We start from the raw sequence: 23,991 nt of genomic DNA on the forward strand, positions 1-23,991 counted from the left end.
GATCATTAATTAAAATCTTTATTCTCAGTATGGGATAAGACTGACGATGTTTATTCATAATATACACTTCCATATACTTTGACTGATTAAATACATGTGGTAGGCCTTATCATGTTCTCGAATAGCTCTTTTACTTCCACTTTTATGCAAAACACTACAACACATTATTTATTTATTTTTCTTTTTTTTGGGGGGGGGGGGGGGGGGGTAATACATTTTTATTTTATGAAATTCTTAATATTAATAAATGCAGAATCATGTAAGGTTTTGAAGCTCTTGTAGTCGAACAATTCTACGTCATGCTGCCGGAAGTTCCGGCGGAGCAGGGCGGAAGTAGGTACGTGGCTGCTTCAGCTGACATTCTGCACGATGGCGACAGAGGTTCAGAGCGGCGACCTCAACAGTGCAAATTCAAGCCGGCTCGAAGTTTCTATCGACGGTTTGACTCTAAGCCCGGATTCCGAGGGCGAGCAGGAACAGGCCGAGACGCCCGCCGCCCGCTCGGTGGACCAGAACGCTGACAACCATGTGAGTGTCGATGGAGAAGAGGGCGAACCTGCCATCGAGAAGAAATGGGGCTTTGATTTAATCGAGCTCTACGGGCTGGCGCTCAGGTTCTTTAAAGGTATTTTATGTACACTAATGTTGACTTATATTGAACACAAACATTCGTTAGCACGGTCATCTCTGTGCTACAGTTTGAATTTGCACATTTGTTTAGAGCTAGTGTGGTCGTGGTTTTCTTATTAATGTCCTTTTCATTCTTGGTATTTGGTCTAAAAAAGAAGTTCTGCTTATACAGGTCTTGTAGTTCAGTTCACTTCTATCGCAGTGTTCAAGGGTTCAGGTCCTCTAGAGGAACTGCCCTAACCGGTGACAGCACCACTGTGTGTCTGTGTCATGTGCCTGACTGATGGCTTAAACTCATAAAGACTATGAAAGATTGCATAAATATTCAAAATAGACAAGTGAACTACCAGTGCTGAATTGGCTTGGTCTCTTTGTCAGTGAGGTATGTTAGTTCAGCACTTTTAGGTTTTGTCCAATAAAATGTTAAATCATTTTCTCAGGCTACACCCATTTCTTTTCTGTGGGCTAATGATGAATGAAGTATGGTTTTGTGTGTCCATCAGCTGTATAGTCTAAGTGCTGCAACTCTCTAATTATGCACTACTGATGTCTCAATAAAGCTGATGTCTAATGCCATGAATGCATCTTGCTCTTGGCTTTCAAAGCATGCACAAAAAAGTCTTTTACACAATTTACAGAAAAATCATAATAATATTTTCATGATTTTGACATGATCTCTATTGACTGTATCTGTATTGTATTCATGTGCATTAGCTGACATTCTAAAATAAAGTAGAGTATAAGTAATAGAAATGAAAAACTTGCAGTTAAACATAATATATGTATTTTAGTAAGTCATGTGACCATCAACCGACATCAGAGAACATTGAACATGCAAATGAGTACTTCAAGTAATTTTTTTTTTGTCAAAGGCATTCAACTATCAAAAATGTTTGGAAGCCCCAGTTCTAATGTAATGAGAACCATTTGCATTTTTAAAGCCACATATATGTGATGTTTTTTTCCTCAGAGAAGGATGGGAAAGCCTTCCACCCGACCTATGAGGATAAACTTCGTCTGGTAGCCCTCCACAAGCAGGTGTTGCAGGGGCCTTACAACCCAGATGCTTCCCCTGAGGTGGGCTTCTTCGACGTGCTGGGAAACGACCGCAGGTAAGAGCCTTGACCTTAATGTGCCTCCCGGCTGTTAGTCACATTAGCATTTTTAATGAATATGCGTTATTTTAAATATTTATTTTTAGAAGAGAATGGGCATCTCTTGGCAACATGGAGAAGGACGAGGCCATGCTTGAGTTTGTAAAGCTGTTGAATAAATGTTGCAATTTATTTGCACCTTTCGTCGCATCACACAAGATTGAAAAGGAGGAGCAAGAGAGAAAGAGGTCAGACTTGCAGATAAAGATAATTGATTTTCTTTCTTTATCTTTTTGCTGTCACACACTTTTATTTTGGACTTGTTTACAGTTTTACACTTTAACCAGGTGGGTCTCTTGAGATATACTCTTCTCTCAGAGATCCACCGTGTCCACGAAAAGTAATTGGTCTCCAATAAAGAATTGATCACTCTAAACAACATGTTTAAAACCTGAACACTCTGTTACCTCACGGATGTCTCTCACAGTGTGAATGTTGTCTTGTTTTTGCTGAGAAGGCAGGAGGAAGAGGAGCAGCGGCGCAGAGAGGACGAAGAGCGTGAGCGACTGCGTCAAGAGGAGGAGAGGCGCAGGCGTGAGGAAGAGGAGAGGCTGAGGAGAGAAGAAGAGGAAAGAAGACAAGTCGAGGAAGAACGACTCCGTGTAGAGCAGCAGAAGTGAGTCACAGCAGTTTAATTATTACAGAACTGAACTAAAACTACATGTACAGTACACTACACCACTTTTGCCAAGATTTTCCTCCCAATTCTCAGTCTGGAGGAGTTGCGGTGACCTGTCATGTAATCTGTGTACAGCTGAACTAACACCGACTATCACAGCAAGCCCACTTCAACTATGATTCCATTCAGTCTGAGAATATTGTTTTCATTTGTCTTGCGTGGCGTGTATTTCTGCATGAGTTTGTTGTGTTTGGAATGATTTTGAAGGTCTGGTAGTGTGTGATCCTCAGTTGTTTAGTCTATGATGCCCAGTTTTTCTCAGTAAACATTTACAAAGTTAGTACTTTTTTAGTACCGATATGCTATGCGACCCTAGAGAGGTTCCACATACTTTATTGTGCGCATTTTTTTCTCTCACTTTCTCTGGTGTGTTAGGCAGCAGATCATGGCTGCGCTCAATGCGCAGACAGCGGTGCAGTTCCAGCAGTATGCAGCGCAGCAGTACCCCGACAGTCCCGAACAGCAGCTCATCCTCATCCGGCAGCTGCAGGAGCAGCACTATCAGCAGTACATGCAGCAGCTGTATCAGGTACAGCTCGCTCAGCAGCAGGTGAGGAGGACCCAGCAGTCATTCTCTCATTCACATACATCTACATTGCTTTTGTGATCCTTGATTGCATTTTCTAAATCTACACTACCGTTCTTAAGTTTGGGGTCAGTAAAACTTTTTTTTCTTCAGTTTGTCACTTTTATATAAAATTTAAATAACAGTAAATAATGTTAAGTAATTGTACCGGTAAATAATGTAACAAAAGATTTCTGTTTAAAATGAATGGTGTTCTTTTGAGCTTTCTATTCATCAACAAATCGTGAAATAAATGTGTCATGTTTTCCACAAAAACATTAATTAGCATAAGTGTTTTCAACATGTGATAAGAAATGTTTCTTAAACACCAAATAAGCATATTAGAATGATTTCTGTAGGCTAAAGTAATGGCTGCTGAAAATCAGTTTTGCCACAGGAATAAAGTACATTTTAAAATATACATTCAAATAGAAAATAGTTGTTTTAAATTGTAATACTATTTCAAGTCGATAAGCCTGTTTATTTACACAGTGATGTGAATAAGTTTGAACACCCATGCTAAAGTTACCTAAAAAGAGGAATAAAAAAAAATCATCTTTTGGATATTGATCTTAATGCCTTAATTAGAAAAAATGAGGAAAACTCCAACCTTTAAGGACACAAATTTTCTTTGTGAATGAAAAATGTATCATAAATAAATAAATGTTTTTCCTTAAAATACAGGGTGCATAAGTCAGGACACCCCTATGTTAAATTCCCATAGAGTCAGGCAGATTTTTATTTTTAAAATCCAGTTATTTCATGGATCCAGGATAATATGCATCCTGATAAAGTTCCCTTGGCCTTTGGAATTAAAATATCCCCACATCATCACACACCTTCCACCACACCTAGAGATTGGGATGGGGTACTTTCCATAAGATCATCTTTCAATGCAAATCAAACCAGCTATTAGGCTAACTGAAGTAAAACCATGCCAATCTCTAGGCATGGTGAATGGTGTGTGATGATGTGGGGATATTTTAATTCCAAAGGCCAAGGGAACTTTATCAGGATGCATAATATCCTGGATCCATGAAATAACTGGCTTTAAAAAATAAAAATCTGCCTGACTCTATGGGAATTTAACATAGGGGTGTCATGCACCCTGTATTTTAAGGAAAAACATTTATTTATTTATGATACATTATTCATTCAAAAAGGAAATTTGTGTCCTTAAAGGTTGGAGTTTTCCTCATTTTTCTAATTAAGGCATTAAGATCAATATCCAAAAGATGATTTTTTTTATTCCTCTTTTTAGGTAACTTTAGCATGGGTGTCCAAACTTATTCACATCACTGTAGCTCTGCACTACTATGTAATTAGATGCAATTTATTCACATTCAGAACAGACCTGCAATCCACTAGTTTAGAACGACTGGTATAAAGAACAAAATTGCAGTGGTAGCATTTGTTTTGCAGGTGTAGTTATCAAGGTATACTGTTTAATGTGTTTTGCACACCTGTCACTGCAAGCTTAATGGTTTTTATTGTCATGTGATAGACTTTGACTCACTGAACTTTCTGTTGTTTTTTTACTAATGTCATATTGCACTGTTTTCTTCAGGCTGCATTGCAGAAACAACAGGAGGATGCTATAGTGCTGTCTACATTAGAGGCCAGTGAGGTGTCAGTGCCTTTTGCTGGAGAGGAGGTTCCCACACTGAACGGACAGGCAGAGTCCACTGCTGACAGCTTAGAGCGAGAGCCAGACCTGGAGCCTGCAGACGAGGTCACTGAGAATGGACCCACCGGTGAGTTGTTTGATCAGTTTTGTTTATTTCTACAACTTTGTTTGAGATCCACGATATATTGGCCACCATATTGGTATTGGCTGATATATTGGCCAATATATTAAAGCAGATAAATAATGGATTATTTCCTTCAGCTTGTTTACCAAGATGGTTTTGAATTGCTTGAATTGACTACGTCAGACTTCGTACTTCCGCTCAATTTCAATTCGCTTCTGTACTCAATCTGAGACAGCGACCTATCTCTGTTTTCCTCTGGCCTGAAAACAGCTGGCCAATCAACAAATGAACAGAGGGCAGGCTGAGAGCTGTGACATAGATTCTAAGCGCAGTTTAAGATTGTATTTTAGGTTAGGGAAATCAAAAACAACTGTGGATATAGAGACACGGGATGCAATTTGCTCTTGTTGTGGAGAATATTCCCGGCATTTGCAAACTGAATGTTTACGGGTAAACGAATGGTTTATGGGTTACCAATGATTTTATACTTCAGACAAGAAAGAAAACACTTTTCTATTATGCCTTTCCAGACTCTGTCTACAAAGCAAAGCGAAGTAGCAGAGTTTGGTATAACCAGGCTTCATAAAATTTAATTATAATGCGAACATCATTATAATTGTGTGCTTAGGACATGGACTTTTGTTTTTGTAATCAGGCTCTCAAAAATTAAATCAAGACTTGGATTTAGATTTATCAGCCAATATATCGGTTATCGGCTTTCGAATATAAAGAAGTAGCGGTATCGGTAACTTGAAATCAAATCAGATTCACCTTTTTAATGTGTGTATTGTAAATCATTCATCAATGTGCATTATTTTAGAAAATAATCTATGTACCAATTACCAATGGATAAAATCACGTCTTGCCTAACATTTTTGTCATGCTGAATATCCATGTGAATGTCCAGTTATGGAAGCAAATGAGTTTCAAATGCTGTTAAGAATTGTGGTTAGTTTTGAGGAATTTGTGAACTTGTGTCTGAAATTCACTTTTCATGCTGTAGTGTTTCATCATTTGATGCATTTCCATTTAAAATAGGGCTGGCTTGAAAGTTTTATTATAAAATTAATTTTGTTTATCTTTTCTGTACCTGATATATCCAAAAATCAATATTAAATTTAATCAAGATCGAAATTGAATTGAATCCCAAGCTTGTGTATTGAAAACATCATCAGTGTCAATACCCAGCCCTAATTTAAAATACAAATAATACCATCCATTATTTACCCATATTCCTGGTTCTCAGACTCTCCCCCTGTAATAGCAGCCCCCTCAATGTGGACCCGGCCACAGATAAAAGACTTTAAAGAGAAGATCCGTCAGGATGTGGACTCTGTGATCACGGTGGGCCGGGGGGAAGTGGTGACCGTCCGGGTCCCCACCCATGAGGAGGGCTCCTATCTCTTCTGGGAGTTTGCCACCGACTATTACGACATTGGATTTGGAGTCTTCTTTGAATGGACTGACTCTACTAACGCTTCGGTCAGCGTGCACGTCAGCGAGTCTAGTGACGAAGATGAGGATGAAGAAGGTGCGGAACGTATGCGTGTGTTTGTAGCATAATGGTTATCGGCCGATATTTAGTTGTGCTCATTTCTTTTATTTTTACATTTAGATTATGCAAATTACTCATCTAATGCTCTAAAGTATTTATTTAAATACCAATACTAAACTTTAGTTCACATTATTTTGTTTATATTGTTATTTAGGTATTTTAGTTTGTCGAATCTTATTTCTTTATTTATTTTGGCAAATTGTATCGAATTTTAATATCGGCTCATTGGTATCAGCCAGAATTGTAATATTGGTGGATTTTTAAACTGGAAATCGAAAGGCTCTTTTTTATATAAAGGCCTAGATTGTTTGTTTTGTGATTCTGTTATATTTTCTGGTTGCACTTTATTTTACAGTGCGTGTACTTGATGTACTAACCTATGAAAATACTGGTTAATATAAGGTAACTACATGGGTTAAGGTTATTTTTAGGTGTAGGTTCAAGGTTAGTAACTAGTTATTACCCAGATATTGTAATTGATATAATAAGTACATAGTATATACATGCGGAACAGGACTGTAAAATAAAGTGCTACCCATTTTCTGTAAATATGAATTGTAGATTTAAATCCTGCTCTCTGTCTCTCAGGTGAAGGGCAGTCTGAGGAAGAGAAAGCCAAGAAGGAGGCTGGGAAACCACAGGTGGATGAGATAGTGCCGGTGTACCGGCGGGACTGTCATGAGGAGGTGTACGCTGGAAGTCACCAGTATCCCGGCCGTGGTATATACTTGCTCAAGTTCGACAACTCCTACTCGCTCTGGAGGTCTAAAACCGTCTACTACAGAGTATACTACACCAGATAAGCCTGGAGTCAAGACTGTGGGACAGGAATATATATGTGTGTGTGTATGTAAAGAGATGGTTGGAAAGAAAGAAAGATCAAAACAAGGAAATTTACGGGAGGTCTACTACTGGGAGAGGGACAAAGAGATTTAATATTGAGTGTGCGTGTTTCGATGTGTATGCAAACTTTATAAGTGTGTCTGTCATGCTGTTTGAGTCCAGGAAGAATGGGCCGTGTACATGGCCCCTCTGTTTTGCACTCTTAAAGATATTCTCTGGATTTTGTGCTTGATGTCACTGTCCTCTCTATACCCAATGTGACTAATTTCAGCCTCTGTCTTCAAATTTCATCCAAAGAGGTGCAGGATAAATGTGTGTATCCTAATTAAAACGGCCTAAAAACGTCATGTTTAGGTAATAAACAATGGAGCAAACACGCTTTTCTCGTTGAGAACATCCTTATTTAGGTCTACACTGAGTAAATCAGCCAGTAGCGTGTATCTATGCTCGTGTCTCTCCCCCATCAGCACACAAGGACCGGAGTGCATCGGCGAGTGTGAGATAAAAAGAACGGGGTGGACTTTTCCAACAATGCAAAGATGGATCTGAAGGCCTTTATGAAAGAAGATTTTACAGCATTTTCTAAACCGGATGGATTCTGTCTAAAACATGTAATATTTATTAATCTCTGTGGTAGAGTAGGGTCATGTATGTGTCTGTAAGTTCTATAACATTTATCTCATCTCCCCATCATTTGCTTCTTTGCTTCCACAGAGCCCCAGATTTATTGTGTTATTATTTTGTATTTCTCCCTCTTTATCATCAATGCGAGATTTATCAGTGTTGACTTTTAATGTGGCACAGCTAGTAGTTCAAAATATTCTTGTCTTTCAGTTTGGTCATTTCTTTGTTATTTTATGCATGTAGTTACAGACAACTTAAAACTTAATGTATGTTGATTTCAATTTTTACTTGTCACACTTATACTTTGTTCTCTATAACAGAAAATAATAAGCATCTCTCATTGTCCTTTCTAATAATAATGAAGTGTTTGTATAGCTGATGAGACTAACTAGCAAAAGCAGCATTGCTGATTAACATTTACTGTTATTTATTGGACTGTTCAGTGCATTGAAGATTATTACAGTGAAGTTGCTGAGAATTTGCAGACTTTTTTTTTTTTTGCTTTGAAGATATCTGCTCTTGCCACTCTGAATTCATACTGACTGTGTTGGTGAGTGAAACTTTTTGCGTTCATGATTGTATGTCAAAGTTCCCTGTGTAATGCAGGTCCCTGCTGTCCAAATGTGATCAAACATCATCCATATATACAGAGACAGATGCTGTTACACTGTTTTCACATGATGAATAAAAGAGGTGCAGTGTGTTCGAGTGTTAAGAGCTGTGATGATTCAGAACGTCATGCTAAAGCTGTCCAAAGACTACATTAATGTCACATGTACAGTCGATTGGTAACAATAGTTCCTGTGTTTATTCTTTCCATGTATTTTTCTTTTTCACTTTTTTAATGCTGATTCAGGCCTTTGTATAGTGAAATGTAACATTTGGGCATGGTATTCAAAGTATGGCTTTTGGTAAAAAGACCCTGAGCAATAGGGGTATTGATCTAAAAAAAAAAAATGTCTTCACATTTTAAGTGGAACCTCCAGGGATTTTCTGACCATAAAGGCATGAAGAAGTGTTTTTGCATCGGTTCTGCTAGTGTGATCTGATCTGTATGCATTTGAGGATGAGTGTCCTGAAGCATATCTTTGATTAAACTTGTGTTCCTCTGTACGCACCGCCTGATTCTTTTCTGAGGCCTATGCGCATTGTTTACATTCACATGGTGTGTTGCAAAATACCCATTCACTGATTCTTGACAGATTGAGTAAAACGTATTATAAAAATCTTTTTTTTCAAATTGTCAGAGCAAAAGAGATTATTGCTAGAATGTTTTATTCCTTGATTATGATTTCATTTTTAAACTTTAGTTAATGTGGTGGTGTTGCATTTGGTGGTTTGCACCGATAGGAAGGCAGTAGTAACTCAAATAGCCACTCGTTACAACCAAGAACGCGCAACACATCGAAACTTGAAGATGGGCAACACCAGCATGACTTTATGACTTAAAATAGTCTAGAAAATTCAACAAAAAAAAATCTTTGTTGTGAAATGCTGAGCATATTTATTATTTATTCAGCGTACAATAATAAATTAATATCACAGAAAACACTGTTACCTTAACAGGTTGGGGAGATGATATTACTTATAAATAAGAGTGACTAGCACCTTTTGAAAATGTAACAATCCTTGTTAAGAAATGTATCGATTTGAATAAACTTATCGATTCATTTCGGATGGATGTAGCTGTTCGTTTTGAATAAATAAATTGATTCTTTAAAAAAGTAGCAATTCTTCTTGAGGAAAAGTATAGATTATTTTTAAGGAAAAGTAATTCTGTTTTGGAAAAGTAGCGTTCCTTTTTAAGGAAAAGTAACGATTCTTTTTAAAGAAATTATCGATTCTTTTTTAAGGAAAGTATTGATTCTTTTTAAGGACAAGTAACGAGTAATTTTTAATAAATTATTGATTCTTTACGAAAAATGTAGCGTTTCTTTTTGAGAAATGTAGTTTGGAGAACAATGCAGTTTGGAGCAGGTAGTGACGTGATCCATCGTAGTTCTGTCAGCCATAGGTCGCGGTTTCCCTATGCAAAAGGAAGCTTCAGCAGGTTCAATAATAACAGGAAAATGAGTATCACTATAACCCCATCCAAAACTGCTGCCTCAGCTGATTCCATTGACACAACAAACAATAGTCCACTTCCAGCCGAACAAAAAAACTGATCTTCTACCACTGTTTTTTTTTTTTTACTTGAAGAGCATACTTGCAGCCACAAGATGGGGCTATTGTGTAGACATGAAACATGGGCATTTCAAAACATCAACATTTTCTCTTTTCACAAGAAAAATAGATAGGTTTTATTTTTGTTTTTCATCTTTTCAGTCACCAAACTTATTATTTTCTATATACAATGTATGAATTATTTAATCACACGAGGAGAATTTATTTGGAAATCTGTTCATCTTGACTTTTAAAAGTGTTTTTACAGATTTATTTGGAAATGCTACAGAAATGTTTCTTATGTAATATTAATAATTAAGCTATTTTGTAAGACACCCAACAATCTGTTTTTACACACTTTGAGAGGTTAATAAAATACAAATAATACAAATAAGCATCAGTATTAAATGTCCTGTATATTTACTTAGTTTTATAAATTTAACCGGTTAAGGAACATTCAAGAAAAATGACTGAAAATGCAATAAAGAGCCTAGACGTCCGTGGAGGATCCAGTCCAGGTTTTCCAGGCAGCAGGCGCTAAAGGCAGGTAACCACTCCCTCACATCGCTGCGGATTCGCCGATCCAGTTCCAGTTGATACAGGTGGTCAGGGAGCCTTTTCCTTGTTTTCCATATACTTTCTATTCACTTTTCGTCTCGACTCACTGCTTTCAAAAGCATGTTCCCCGTTGCTCCCGAACACCAGCGGCAACGTCCCGGACTGCTTCTGCATCTTTCAAAAATTATGGCGGGACCTTTTGTGAACAGACTGTCTTCTCGCGGCAACTTCTGGGACACAACGTTTGGATTTTAGACCGCCTCAACCCGATGTTCATCTCACATTTAAACAGGGTTTAAAATGCCGTTCCCCGAGAGAACCGTTGAGCCTCAGCTGGTGAACAGGTTGAGAGGGAGTGATGTCTCCGAGAAGAGCTTCATAACTTCGGACGGTCGTAGAGTTCGCAAACCTGTTTTGTTTTCTTCTTTGGAAGAAGTTTGCTGTCATTCGCTCACCAGCATCCTGTATCAACTGTCCGATCTTTCGCGTCATGCCAGTGACATTTTCCTGGGAATTCAGACTCAGGCTGGGTTGATCTCGCACAGGACATCGAGGATTCAAGTGCGTCTGGAGAGATTACAGCTCACCGCGCGCAAGTTTGATCCCAAAACCGTTAAAATACGTAAGTTTAGAGACTCAGTCATGTATTTGTTGCGTTTTTAATGGTTGGTAAGACTTTTGTGAACAAGTCAATAACTCACATTTAGCAGATAGTCAGTAAATAAACATAAAACTTGACCCATTTCATAGACAGTAAATATGTTATAAGGATTTCTCAAACATTGGCGCACAATAAGTTATGCTTGCTGACTTATTTGTGAGAGTTGTTAGGTGATTCTTGATTATGAAGAACACGTATCTAAAAGTGTCATGTGCCGATTGAATACCACTTTGAAAGGCTGCACTATGGATTGGGTCTGCAAGACAAAAGCCGAGTGTGGATGTTATGAGACAAGCACATAGCGTTTTTTTGTTTTGTTTTTTTGGTGTAAGGATTTGAGATGAAGAGAATGGCCGAAGTCCTGTCAAACGTGATAGATCTGCTTTAACGTACCATCTGCGCCCCAACAGTAGCAAACCCCAAAAGGCACCCCACCTCCTTAAGGGTTATAGTAAGAATTCATTATAGTGATCAAGATTTCTATTTCAAGTACATCTCCAAATCAGCATATTAGAAGGATTTCTGAAGGATCATGTGACACTAAAGACTGGAATAATGGCTGCTGAAAATTCAGCTTTGCCATCACAGGAAATTACATTTTAAAAGTTATTAAAGTGCAGTCATTTTAAATCAAAATAATATTTTAAAATATTACTGTTTTTAGTTTACTCTATTTCTGAATTTTAGCCTTGGTGAGCACAAGTCATTTCCTTCAAAATCATAAACCTTACCAACCCCAAACTTTTGAATGTGCAAAAAGTACAAACTGACCATTTTTGTACAAAATTCAAGTTATAGAATAACTTTTTATACAACTGTTTTTTAAAAACTTATTATGGAAATATAAGTTGACCATGTTAATTAAATTGTATTTCTTCTCCGCCAATGAAAATGGCATTAAACAAAGCCCATACTGGAACAAAGCATGTTAGCTGACTCTGAGTGAACACTATTTTCCCTCCTCTGCTGATGCTTAGACTTTCTAAAATGCATTCTCACTGGTAAGAGAAACACCAGTCAGAGCGCTCCATGGAGCGAGAGTAAACGCTGATACCTCCCACTCCACTTCCACTTTGCACTGCTTACTAGCTCACTGATACAAATGATACAGACAGTAAAACATATTCTTCTTATACTAAGGAGTCATTGGATTGGATTGTAATGTTTACTATAAACTGGCATGCTACCATTGACTGACTTCTAAAAGAGGGTTGTTAACTGATACTGCTGCTAATCACATGAGTCATCTGTGAAGGTGAATAAGGTTCCCACAGGGAGAGCTCTTCTTCGGATGTCCTGGCCTTCTGAGGATTACTACTAATGAACAATTCAACCATAGCATATCACACCAGTCAGACAGACAGGATGCATGACTCACGGTAGTGCTCAGTCCTGGAATTGACAAGGTGGTTTCACAACAATTCCTTAGTATTTAAAGAATTGTTTGTAAATTCTTATGAATGCATAAAATCTAATTCTTAGATTTTATTTTTGTTTGACATGCACACCTCCCCTTAGGGTTAGACTTAGGGGTGGACCTTCATGGTGATGTTTTACCTACAAATCGATAATCAGATCCTCATTTTGGGTCAAAATAAGAATTTGTATTTTATTGAGAATAATTGTAGTGTAATAGAAATTCAGTGTCATACTTTTTGCGAGTTTGACACAGACGTTTCCAGATTAGTTGCAGTTGTGTGTGAGAATTGAAAATTTCAGACTGTTATCACACCCATGTTAGGTTGCATGTTTTCTGTGTAAACAGACAGTCTTTTATTTTTAAAATATGGAATAATATGAATATGATCATACAGTGGTTTTCATATAAACCACTGGAAAGATAGTATTAGAAAAGCTAGTTTACATTCTCTGCATCTCAATTTGTTTATAATATCAGATTTGGTTAACCAGAATTGATTCGTTTTTTGTTTCTTGTGCCTTAATGTCTTTGCTCTTGATAATAGTTTAAGGAGGAAGTTAGACTTTGGCTCATTACTAATGTTTGTCAGTGCTTAATCATACCCGGACACTGTTATTCAATTCAATATATTTATTTGCAAAGCACATTCAAAATCAGCCTTGGTTGGCCAAAGTGCTGTACATAAAAAAGAGGGAAGGAAAATAAAAACAAGAAACACTTACACGTTTAAAAAAGATTAAAAGCACAGGAGAAAAGATTCGTTTTTAACATGGATTTGAATTCAGCTAACGTAGGAGCTGTTCTAACAGGTAGCGGTTGTTCCACAGCTTAGGGCCAGCCACTGCGAAGACTTGATGACCCTTGCGTTGCAGGAAAGATCATAGGACAGACAGGAGAGGATGATTCTGTGATCTAGCAGTGATCTGAATGGAAATGGATTGCTTTGTAATCCTTATATTTGAGCATTTGCCTTTTAAATGAAAGAGTTTGTGTGTGTTAGTTAAAGGTCACTATGTGTTTGTGTATAGCTTGAAGGTGTTGGGCCAAGATCAGCCTCTGTTGGCCTTAAAGCAGACACACCTGATGATTAGTCAGGCTTGTCATCCATTAGTTCCTTTGTTTTTCCAGACTGCATTTTTAAGTTACTTTGCAAAACTTAAATGATTTTATTATTTATTTCTTTTTTACATTTTTAATTTAGGACAGTAAATTAACAGCCAGAACGCATTGAAAGTTTACTGTTTTTAGTTGAAAATCGCTGATTATGCACTTTTAAATAAGGCAAATTACAATGCAGTCTTTAAAGGGACAGTCACAGGATCATTGAGCTCAAAGGTTCAATGATGAAAGCTCTTGGATCACCCCTTGCACACTTTTCTAACCTTTTGGTTACCATCCCAAATTGTCTGAACCACTTAACCACTCCATGACAACTCCATTATAATCCGGCTCACAATATGGTTTACAACCTCCTTCGGGCGATACAATTCTGTTAGATTACAAACACATTGTTTTAATACTGTAACACTGGTGGTTTTCAAACACACACAAACACACATTTCCTACTGAGCTGTGGAATTTCTGTCTGTCCCCTGGTTATTTTTAGTGTGTGTGTCTGTTCCTTCTGCCTCAGGCTTTTTCAAAGTCTGCTGCTTGACTTTGTTTTGCATATGATGGTCTAAAAGGGTGGAGTTGATCACACAAACAATAGTGTTCCAATTCACTCTCTATCTACAGTTTATCAGTGAGTAAATGATTACACCAGTGTGCAGATCAAGTGATTGCTTTTTCTCTGATTGTGTGTTTACTCTACAAACCTCATAGGTCTAATTAGGACTCACTTAGCCGTAGTTTTTATCGTTGTTGTCTGATTGTTGTCAGTGTCTTTTTGTGAGATTTTCACAGTTAAGGGTTCATAATTCTCATGGTCAGGATGGACTTTATTTGTTTCTGCTTCTCTTTCTTTAATTTACTCTTTGTTTGGTGTGTTTTGTATGCATGGACTCAGAAGGGATTTCTGGGTCCAAGTCCAACCCAAAGCCAGACCCAGGGAAAATCCTCACCTTTAACCTCTGGAGCACTCGGCATGGGAAAAGAGCAGAATCATTCTATCATTCACTGACCACCACAAGACCTCAGCCCCTGATTAATGTAACAACGGCTGGTTTTATCCACAAAATCACTGTATTTAGAGCCTACATTCAAGAAACTTACTTAAATATCCAGCCTCAATTGCACATCAGCTGTTGGCCAAACTATTCCCAAAAGCCTGTTCAGCCGACCACCAAATCGACTGATTCCCACTATATACTGCATTATACATAGTTTACATACTTTAGCCTCTCTGATATGCGTGATCTTTTAGACTTTTACTCAAACTAACGGAGGGAATAACTAGAAGTTTTACTGGCTCTATAATTCTATATTTGTTTGGTTTTGAGTGAAATATTTTGAAGTTTTGACTTTGTCATGACTGTTTAAGTCCATCCATCTTTTTTAGGGATGCGTGATATGTCAGTATCATATCGGGTATTGGTTAGAGATCATTGCTGTAACGGTCATCGCTGTAACGGTCTGGTCGCCAATATTTATCAGCTGGTTTTTGATCAATTCAAAACCATTTGCATATAGGCTATATATAAAGGATTCAAATATAAATCATTTACACTTTGAAGAATATGCAATGTTTTTTTTTTTCATTTAGTTATTAAATTTGTGTACCTGAAAACTACTGTTAGACCTACAATGAGGAAAATAAGTATTTGAACACCCTGCTATTTTGCAAGCTCTCCCACTTAGAAATCATGGAGGGGTCTGAAATTTTCATGTCCACTGTGAGAGACATAATCTAAAAAAAAAAAATCCAGAAATTACAATATATGATTTTTTTTTTGTATGATACAGATGCAAATAATTATTTGAACACCTGTCTATCAGTTACCTGTTAGACCACGTTTACACAAAGCCGGGTATTTAGCAAAATGAATATTTTCCCCCTCTCCGTTTTCAAAAATAACATAGTTCACACACCCGCATAAATACGCCGCCGAGCGCTATTACTATGCCAAACCTATTGGCGGCAGTGCAGGGGTTAAGGATAAAGCCATGCAAGCCAATCATAATCCTCAGAATCGACAAGAAAGAACCTAAAACGCCATTTTTCCCAGTTCACACGACAACACAACCGCCGTTTTCAGAAATCTCCACTTTGGCCGGAGTTTTTAGAAATATTCGTTTTCTGTGATAAAAACGGGGTTTTCGTGTAAATGAGAGGCCAATCCGCAGGGAAATATCTGCGTTTTCCCTTCGTGTAAACGGGGCCTTAGTCTGCCTTTAAAATGTCCACCTCCACTCCATTTATTATCCTAAATTAGATGCACCTGTTTGAGTTCGTTAGCTGTATAAAGACACCTGTCCACCCCATACAATCAGTAAGAATCCAACTACTAACATGGCCAAGACCAAAGAGCTGTCCAAAGACACTAGAGACAAAATTATACACCTCCACAAGGCTGGAAAGGGCTACAGAGAAATTGCCAAGCAGCTTAGTGAAAAAAGGTCCACTGTTGGATCAATCATTAAAAAATGTAATATCAGTGCATCTATATAGTTTTTTTGCTTGTGATTTAGGAAACAGTCCAGAAAGCAAAGTAAAATAGACAGTCAGTGAGCTTTAACCTGCAAAGCCTTATGCCCATTTAAAATGTGTTAGTTGCAATTCTTCCCTGGCTCATCCCTTTGAAACAGGGAATCTACCCGTATAAGTGCTGGGATTTTAAGCTTGCAAAAGCCATGCGGATTAAAGCCAGATAACATCAGGCCTGGACATGTGAAAGTATGATTTCTCTTTCTGCTTGTAAATGGGACATTTTTTCCAAGTGTGAAACCCTCTCACATGTGTTAGAGTGGTCTTAGGAAAGTGCATTATTTTTATGATAGTTTTTACAGCAATGTTGAAACATCTAGGCTACATGTTTTTATGTTTGATGCCTTTCTAGTCCCTTTCACATAGAGATTCCGGAAAATACATGGATAAAGTGACCCGGGATTTGACCCTGGTTCGTTTCATTTTGGTTCATTCACACTGCCTATGATTTTCTGGAATCAGAGAGTGCGTTCACACAACCTGTAAAAATCCTGTAAAGACACGCGACATTGATGTGGATAATATCTCAGTAGCATCTTAAGTTTGTTTATGAGCTGCAATTTCTCTATCGATTAACCAAGCTTGTGCATTTTTTTTCTTCTGATTTGATCATAAACTAGTGCATTACGTACCTTTTACTAGCTGGCGAACGATCCCTACTTCAGCATCATCATTACGACACGGCATCAATTACAGCTTTTGTTCACACAGCACGCGTTCTGGGACTGAACACGGCAATGTTACTAGGTCCCTAACCCGGCATCAATCCTGGGTCGTGTTTGCGTAAGACAATTTCTTCGCAATTTCCCGGGATTAGTTTCTCTCCACCCAACTCTCCAAAAAAAATGTATCTCTGTTCAGGCACAGCTTGTAAAGCATGTCCAAGGGGCAAGGTAAGGTGCAGCCATATTCAAGAATTTCAAATGGTTGTTTTGGATTTGAGATGACTTTCCATGTCCTTTTACACTCATTGTGCAAATTTATGAAAGCCTGACAATAAGATGCTGAGGTAGTTTGTGATCATGATCCAATTTTGCAATCACTGCAACAATTATATTGATCTGATATATAGTAAATTCATTTTAAATTCATACAGGTACAATTACCTAACATATTTCAAGGTCTTTTTTTATCTTTTAATTAGTTTAATTAATAAACTATTTTTATAAATCTAAATCTATTATCAGTGCACTATAAATAAACTGGATCTATGCCTTTATTAATACAACTTATTTAAAAAACACAAGGCTTAAGACATTTATAAAAATGCCTACTATATTTCTGTTTCGCTTTTCACTCCATTTTACCAAAATAGTACAGAACCGTGATGAATGAACCAAACCATGACTTCTGTAGTATTGCCGTCGTAATATGAATTACGTTAAGCTATGGTAAAAGTGGTACGGCCAGACCTGGAGATCGAGGGAATGGTTTCCTAAATGGTAAAAAAACAATTGTTTTACTCAAGGGGAGGTGGAAAATGAGCTTAATTCCCAAATGGTGGAACATCCCTGTAACGTTAGCTAGGCTTATCGTTAGCCGGGTGCTCTGCCCTGACTTCCGGGTTGGTTTTTGATAAGTATGCTGATTTTTGTTAAGTCACGCTCAGAAATGTGTTATTTGCATCTTAAAATCGGCATGTACAACCATAAAACATTTTTAAATCCTGCATTAACTTTTCATACAAGGTTATTAATAAAAAAATTAAATGGCGTTTTGGTATCTGTGGAAAAACTATGTTTTCCCTTAGTTAGATGCTGTCAGGTTCACCACTCTGGACATCTGGAGTTTAAGTAAGATGGATTAAAGACAGAAGGAAGATTTGAACACACGCACATGGAGGAGCAGAGTTACACAAAGAGCAGAATACTGTAAGATGAGTAAGGCGGATGAATGATACGGTTATGTAACCGGTTTCGATGGACTGATGGACTTTAATCTTCGATATTCTGCCAGGCCCTGGTAGAGAGGCTAGTCAATGGTGTGCCTGTTTAAACTCTAAGTTGGTCCCAACAATGCAACAAATGACTTCTTATGTACATTTAAGTACTGTCCTCCAACATCTCAGAAATGTTTTTGGTCTGCATTTTTGTGTGAAATTGAATCACAGAATCCGTTGCACGGTTTGCTTTCTCTCTGCTTTTCAATGCCCTTTATACAATCATTCTGCAGATGAAAGCTTTCTTGATGTCCTTGCCTTTCGTATATTGGCTGGTCCAGATGTGTGTGTTAATTTAATGCCACACTTAATTCCCGATCCATCTCATCTGGCCCTGACTGACCTCATGTCCTCTAATGAAGCCTTTACTAGCCGGCGATGTATTGTATGCCATGTTTTTGGAGTTTAGAGCAGTTTATAGAGTTTATTTCCCATCCAAAAGCCAGGTGGATTACTGGTGGCATTACAGTGCTATGAGGAACTTCTGCTCTTGTAGACTTTGAAAAATATGCCGTTTTGTAGTTTAAGTCCTTGGTTACTGGGATTTACGGACACAATGAGATTCCAGATGCATGAAGAAGCTTGTGCTTTTCATCTCAAAATTATGATTAACTTTGTGAATAGGACTATAGATTCATGGTTCATACAGCTTTGAAATTCCTGTTTTTCTCAGTGGCCACTCCAGATTGGATCTAGAACTACATGTGTTTACTTTGTGCTTTCAACGGCCCACGTGCCCAAGCTCTGTCTGTAGGCTCAGGTTTGTTTTTCCATCAAAGTAGCCCTGGGGCAGGGCAGACGCGCTTCTGTGTCCCGTAAAATGCTCATGTTAGCGATGAAAGCCGTGTTGTCCTTGTGCTCAGGCCTAATCCAATAGCCATTGTGTTTTCAGAGCTATCTCACTGCATAATACAACGGATCAAACAACACATGTGCTTGTGCAGACATATGTTGGCGTGTGCCCACTGCCCACACATTCATTAAAATTGGGGTCCATGGAAAATAAACAAATGGAAATTTCTCACATTTTTTGGATGTGTGACAAGTATTTCTCATTTTAGCTCAATTAGGTATAGGTATGATAAAGAATGAATGGACAGTTGGACAGCGTTATTTCACTATGAAACTCAAATGATGAGGCTTTTGGTGAGTGTTAACATGGCTTTTTGAGTTGCTGGCTTTAGGTGTTATGCTTAGTCATCCCGTGACTTACTTTAGAAGAAGCAGGTGGACAACCTGGAGATGAATTTGGACTATTGTGTGAACAACATCAGATTTTCAAAACAACCTGGGGGGAAATATTAAGGCAGCGTTGCATTGAGGTAACCATACCTCTAATAAATGTGGGGTGGGTTTTTTGAACTGTGAGAAATCGATCAATGAACCTCTCTCATCATTTTCAACCATATTGGGTATCTTTTTCCCATAAGTCATCTTATGTAATGACTTTAAACAATCTTAATAGTGGGGATTTACGGAGAAGTCCTAGTAGACATTGCACTAAAACTTAGCTTTTATGACGGCATCAGTTAATAAATAAGTGAACATGTGAATGCAGTGTGAATGAATGCAAGTGAATCGCCAACATTGAGAAAGATCACATTTATGAATGAATCGAAATTTTTGCCCTAATTTCAGCCCTCCAAAATCATTTTGGCCTGAAAAAGCAGTTCCAGACAAAACATTTTTGTAACAGAAATTTCGGTGGATCCCCAGTCCTAACCTTACCCCTAGCCCTAAAGCTACCAATACCTTATCCCTAAAATCAGCTGAAAAGACTATGTGAATAACAATGATGTAGAAGCACCTAATCCTGGTTGTAAGCTAACTTGAAATAAACTGTAAACGTGACCCTCAAATCTGATTAATCGATTGGAATGTTATTCCAGAATTAGCAAAAATGTTGATCCAGGAACATGGACCATTGTTCATAAATGTTGGTATCACGTTTTCCGCCATGATCAGGCTTTCAGACATGTGGATGTTAATCTGCTTGAAATTACTCATTACATAGAGGCCAAGTGTATAACAAAGAATTCAGTAGTTCAACCAGAAACATGGCAACCAGCTCTCAGAAATAAGATAAAGAAAGAAAATTGTTTTATTTTATGAAGCATTTGTTTTATTGCAAGTGTCGAAGGTATTGTGGTCCATGTGGCATTTATCTTGTCCATGGTTTCATGAATAGACTCCACATCTTGATCCTCTTCTCATGGAGACTCATTTATTAGTCAGTTCTGCTACTGCAGTGACAGAAGCTTTCCACATCAGTCTTAATCATGTCAGAATGAGGCCTGTTGGACTGTTTTTGGATTAGGGTAAAAAACACCCTCCCTTTTGTTTGAGGTCAAAGGTGCTTTTCTCAGAGGTACAGCCCGTTTGAAAGGACAGATCATTAGCGTTCCTCCCAGTCTGGAGAGCCTCTCCCATGGGCTGTTAGCTGGAAGCATAAGTTCAGGAGTGGAAGTGTTTTGGTTTGGTTTGGTATGTTATGGGTGGTGTTTGTGTTTGTTCTACACAGTGTTTTCACCTCTGTGCATGTTGTTTGGACATGAACCTCAAAGTGGCCACATGAGAAATTATGGGCATGGCATGGTACACCCAGGCACCACATACGCACAAACATTTCTCAGAATATGCACAGACATTGCACTGGAGACTTCAATAACGCAGTACAGTTATTTCCTGAAAAGCAGGAGTCGGCAATATTTTTGACATAAGGTGCTATTTGTTTGTTTTGTTTATTTATTTTCTTGCAATTTGCAAATCATAGTGTCAAATGAATTGGTTATACATTACTGGTCAAACTCAGTAAACAGATGGTTTTGACTGATTTTCTTTTATGCTTACCAAAGCTGCAGTTATTTAATCAAAAATACAGTAAAGACGATTATAAATTGTGATATTTTATTACAATTTAAAAAAAGTGTTTTAACTTAGAAATAAGAAATTAAATATAGAAGTGTAGTCCTGTGATGACAGCTAAATTTTCCATCATCCATTACTCCAGTCTTCAGTGTCACTGATCATTCAGAAATCATTCTAATATGCTGATTTGGTGCTCAAGAAAACGTTTCTCTATTAACAGCATTTATTTAATACAAAAAATGTAATAGTTGTAACATTATAATGTCTTTACTTTCATAATATTTAGCTTTTTAACACTTTTTTAAATCAAACACATCCCCACACTTTAGCAACAGTTTTTTTTTTTTTTTCATTTTACAACACACTTATTTGGCTAATTTGAATTTTAAGTTTGGGCTTTTAGGGAAGAATAAAAGCACACCGATGTGAATAAAGGGATGGAATGCGGAAGTGGCATAATAATCGTTTAATAAAAAATAAAAAATCGTTTTACCTCAATTATCATGTTTTCATAATAGTCAGTGCCAAAATCCAAATTGATTATCAATAATCACAACTAATTAATTGCTATTAGTTGAGTGCCAAATTCACTATGACAACCTTACATAGCTTAAAAACAAATAATAAGAATAATCAATTATTTTATTTATAGAGCAGATTGAGGTATTACTGTATATGTTGGCATAATTCTGCTACTGATTTTCATTGGAAGCAGCAATGTCATCTAAAATATGGATGAAGTCTAGATATGAAGCTCACTAGCGTTTGAAACAGTCGATCTCTTTCTGTCTTCGTGGGTAAGTGATGCTCTTCAGCAGGTGAGCTGGGCTCGTGTCACCGAAAACATAAAGCTCGTTGTGTCTGAGCGTCTGTGTGCTGGAGCTATAGCTCGTGGGCTGCTGTCGTCGCTCAGTAAAAATAAACATAGATTTTCCAGCCCCATCTGTCGCTCAGTCTCTCTCTCCAACCCCTCTCTCCTTTCCTCACTCACTCCTCCAATTCCTTGTCACTTCTAAAGCTCTTCTCCCCCTCTCGCTCCTTCTCTTGTGTCCCCTCTGAACTCTCTTATTAGACTTCATTTTCTCCTTCACTCTTCACATGACTTGGATTACATAGTTTGAGGGTGTGTGTGTGTGTTCATATACTTGTGTGTGTGTGTGGCGTGTAGCCGAGCCAGGGCCTCACGTCCCACTGTGACCAAGCTCTACAAAGGAAATGCCACACAACGTTTTATTCACCGTGAAATGCTCTTACAACAGTAATACTTTGCAACTATGCAAAGGAAGTTTACCTGGGAGCAGTTCAATAGTTCAAATTCATATCTAAAATGATTTTTCCCATGTGAGAAGTTCATTCTCTGTTCACCATAAAAATCTGTCATTTGCTCACAATCATTCCGTTTTCTTTATTCTGCAGAACATAAATATGTATATGTCGTATATGAACATATATGTTCTGCAGAATATATTTAAAAAAAATATATAATTATTTTTCTATTTTTTTATTTAATTTTTTTTTTCCAAACTGGATGATCCAGTCAGTTAATTAAAATCAAGAACCGGATGTTTTTTATTCATGAACAAATCTTTCAGACAGTTTTTGTAAAGTAAATTGAAAAGATTGTTATTGAAAGGATGTGAGTCAAAAAAACAATTAATTTATAAAGAATGATTCTTTAGAATGATTCACAGCTACTTTGCTCAGGAACTCTCATGGACACACCAAGGAGGTAACTTAAATGTCGGACTGTTTTTCAACCTTTGTAAGACTTTGTAAGACTTGCAATAGTGAAAGTCATATGGATCACTTTTATGTCATTGTCTTTTTTTCTCTTTATTTTGAAGCTTAAATGCTTCCGCTTCGATGTTCATTCACCTTTTATTTATTGAAAGGAGTGGCCAAAATTCACATATTGTGTTCTAGGGATGTCACGGTACCAAAATTCCAATGACTTCCAATCACCAATGTTCCTCTGAAGTTTTTCAGCATCCCTCCACCACCCTGTCTCCTCTCACTCGCCTGGTTACTTCTTAACCAGCAATATGGGGAGAGTACTATGGGTTCGGGCCCAATTTTGAGGTGAACTATCACTTTAAAAAGTGACAATTTACTGTTACTAATTACTGATTTTACTGTTACTGTTACTGTACTAATTTCTCTTCTCTCTTTTATTCCCGCTCTGAAACACTGGCCTACATATGCTCACTTTAAGAGAAGGTCAGACCCACTTTCCAATTTAAAACGCAACACAAGATGAAACAAACAATAGGGAAAAGCTGGGTAATTTCCGTTCTATGTTTACCTTTCCGCACTCTTTTTTTTTTTTAAAAACATGTATATACACTGAATACACACACACACTTGCTCTCCCTCAACCTGCTGACATATATACTCACCATAACAGTCGCTTTCTAACAGGAGGATGTTATTCAGGAAGAACTGGCAGTGTGGAAAAGCTTTAGCACACAGGCAATAAAATTATATCAAAACACTTTTTCACACACTTTCAGCTACAGGACCCCTGAGACACACCTCGGTCCCCCTGAACAAACACGCTTTGTGTTGAAAAGTGTGTGTGTGTGGTCGAATGTGTTTTAGATTTATGCCTGTTCAGCATATTTGTACTGACCATTGCTGGAGAGCTTAAACTTTTCTTCCAGACATGGTTTAGTCCTGTGGGATGAGAAAGAGCTAAAAATACTGAAGTATTTTTTTCTCTGTTATACTCGCTCTCCTGTTAGTCTTTGTGTGAGACCGTGTGTGTGTTGTGTGCATGTATGTGTGTTGGGTCTGTTTTGTCTTTAGGTCAGTGTGACTGCAGCGCAGCAGCTGTGTGTGCATTGTCAAGAAGGGGAAGACAGGAATTTGAGATGAGGATGAGAGAAAAATATGTAATTTATCAACAGCAAACAAAAATTACTTAAGCTCTAGAGGT

At 37.7% G+C, this 23,991-nt stretch overlaps 2 protein-coding genes across 8 annotated transcripts in view; both read left to right on the plus strand.

Moving 5' to 3' along the window:
- Nucleotides 1–319: 319 nt before the first annotated feature.
- acbd3 (acyl-Coenzyme A binding domain containing 3) lies at nt 320–8,914 on the plus strand. Of its 3 annotated transcripts, none has more exons than XM_039692753.2 (8): nt 320–625; nt 1,601–1,742; nt 1,832–1,972; nt 2,242–2,400; nt 2,839–3,013; nt 4,596–4,782; nt 6,044–6,310; nt 6,923–8,914. In XM_039692753.2, the coding sequence occupies exons 1-8, from the start codon at nt 370–372 to the stop codon at nt 7,135–7,137; spliced, it is 1,542 nt and encodes a 513-aa protein (XP_039548687.1). In that variant the 5' UTR covers nt 320–369; the 3' UTR covers nt 7,138–8,914. The 3 variants fall into 3 exon arrangements, with proteins under 3 accessions (XP_039548687.1, XP_039548686.1, XP_039548689.1); XM_039692752.2 differs by having other exon boundaries at nt 321–625; nt 6,026–6,310; XM_039692755.2 differs by having other exon boundaries at nt 321–625; nt 6,047–6,310.
- Nucleotides 8,915–10,608: 1,694 nt separating this feature from the next.
- Nucleotides 10,609–23,991, plus strand: part of nhsl1b (NHS-like 1b) — a 93,611-nt gene continuing 80,228 nt past the window's right edge. For 3 of the 5 annotated variants that reach the window (XM_039692373.2, XM_039692375.2, XM_089118670.1), the window contains exon 1: nt 10,609–11,144. In XM_039692373.2, the coding sequence (XP_039548307.2) occupies nt 10,823–11,144 (322 nt within the window). In that variant the 5' untranslated portion in view covers nt 10,609–10,822. The remainder of the gene's footprint in view (nt 11,145–23,991) is intronic. The other 2 variants (XM_039692374.2, XM_089118669.1) reach the window with 2 other exon arrangements.

Source organism: Pimephales promelas, chromosome 13 (assembly GCF_988280905.1).
Source record: "Pimephales promelas chromosome 13, fPimPro1.hap1.1, whole genome shotgun sequence".
NCBI lineage: Eukaryota > Metazoa > Chordata > Actinopteri > Cypriniformes > Leuciscidae > Pimephales > Pimephales promelas.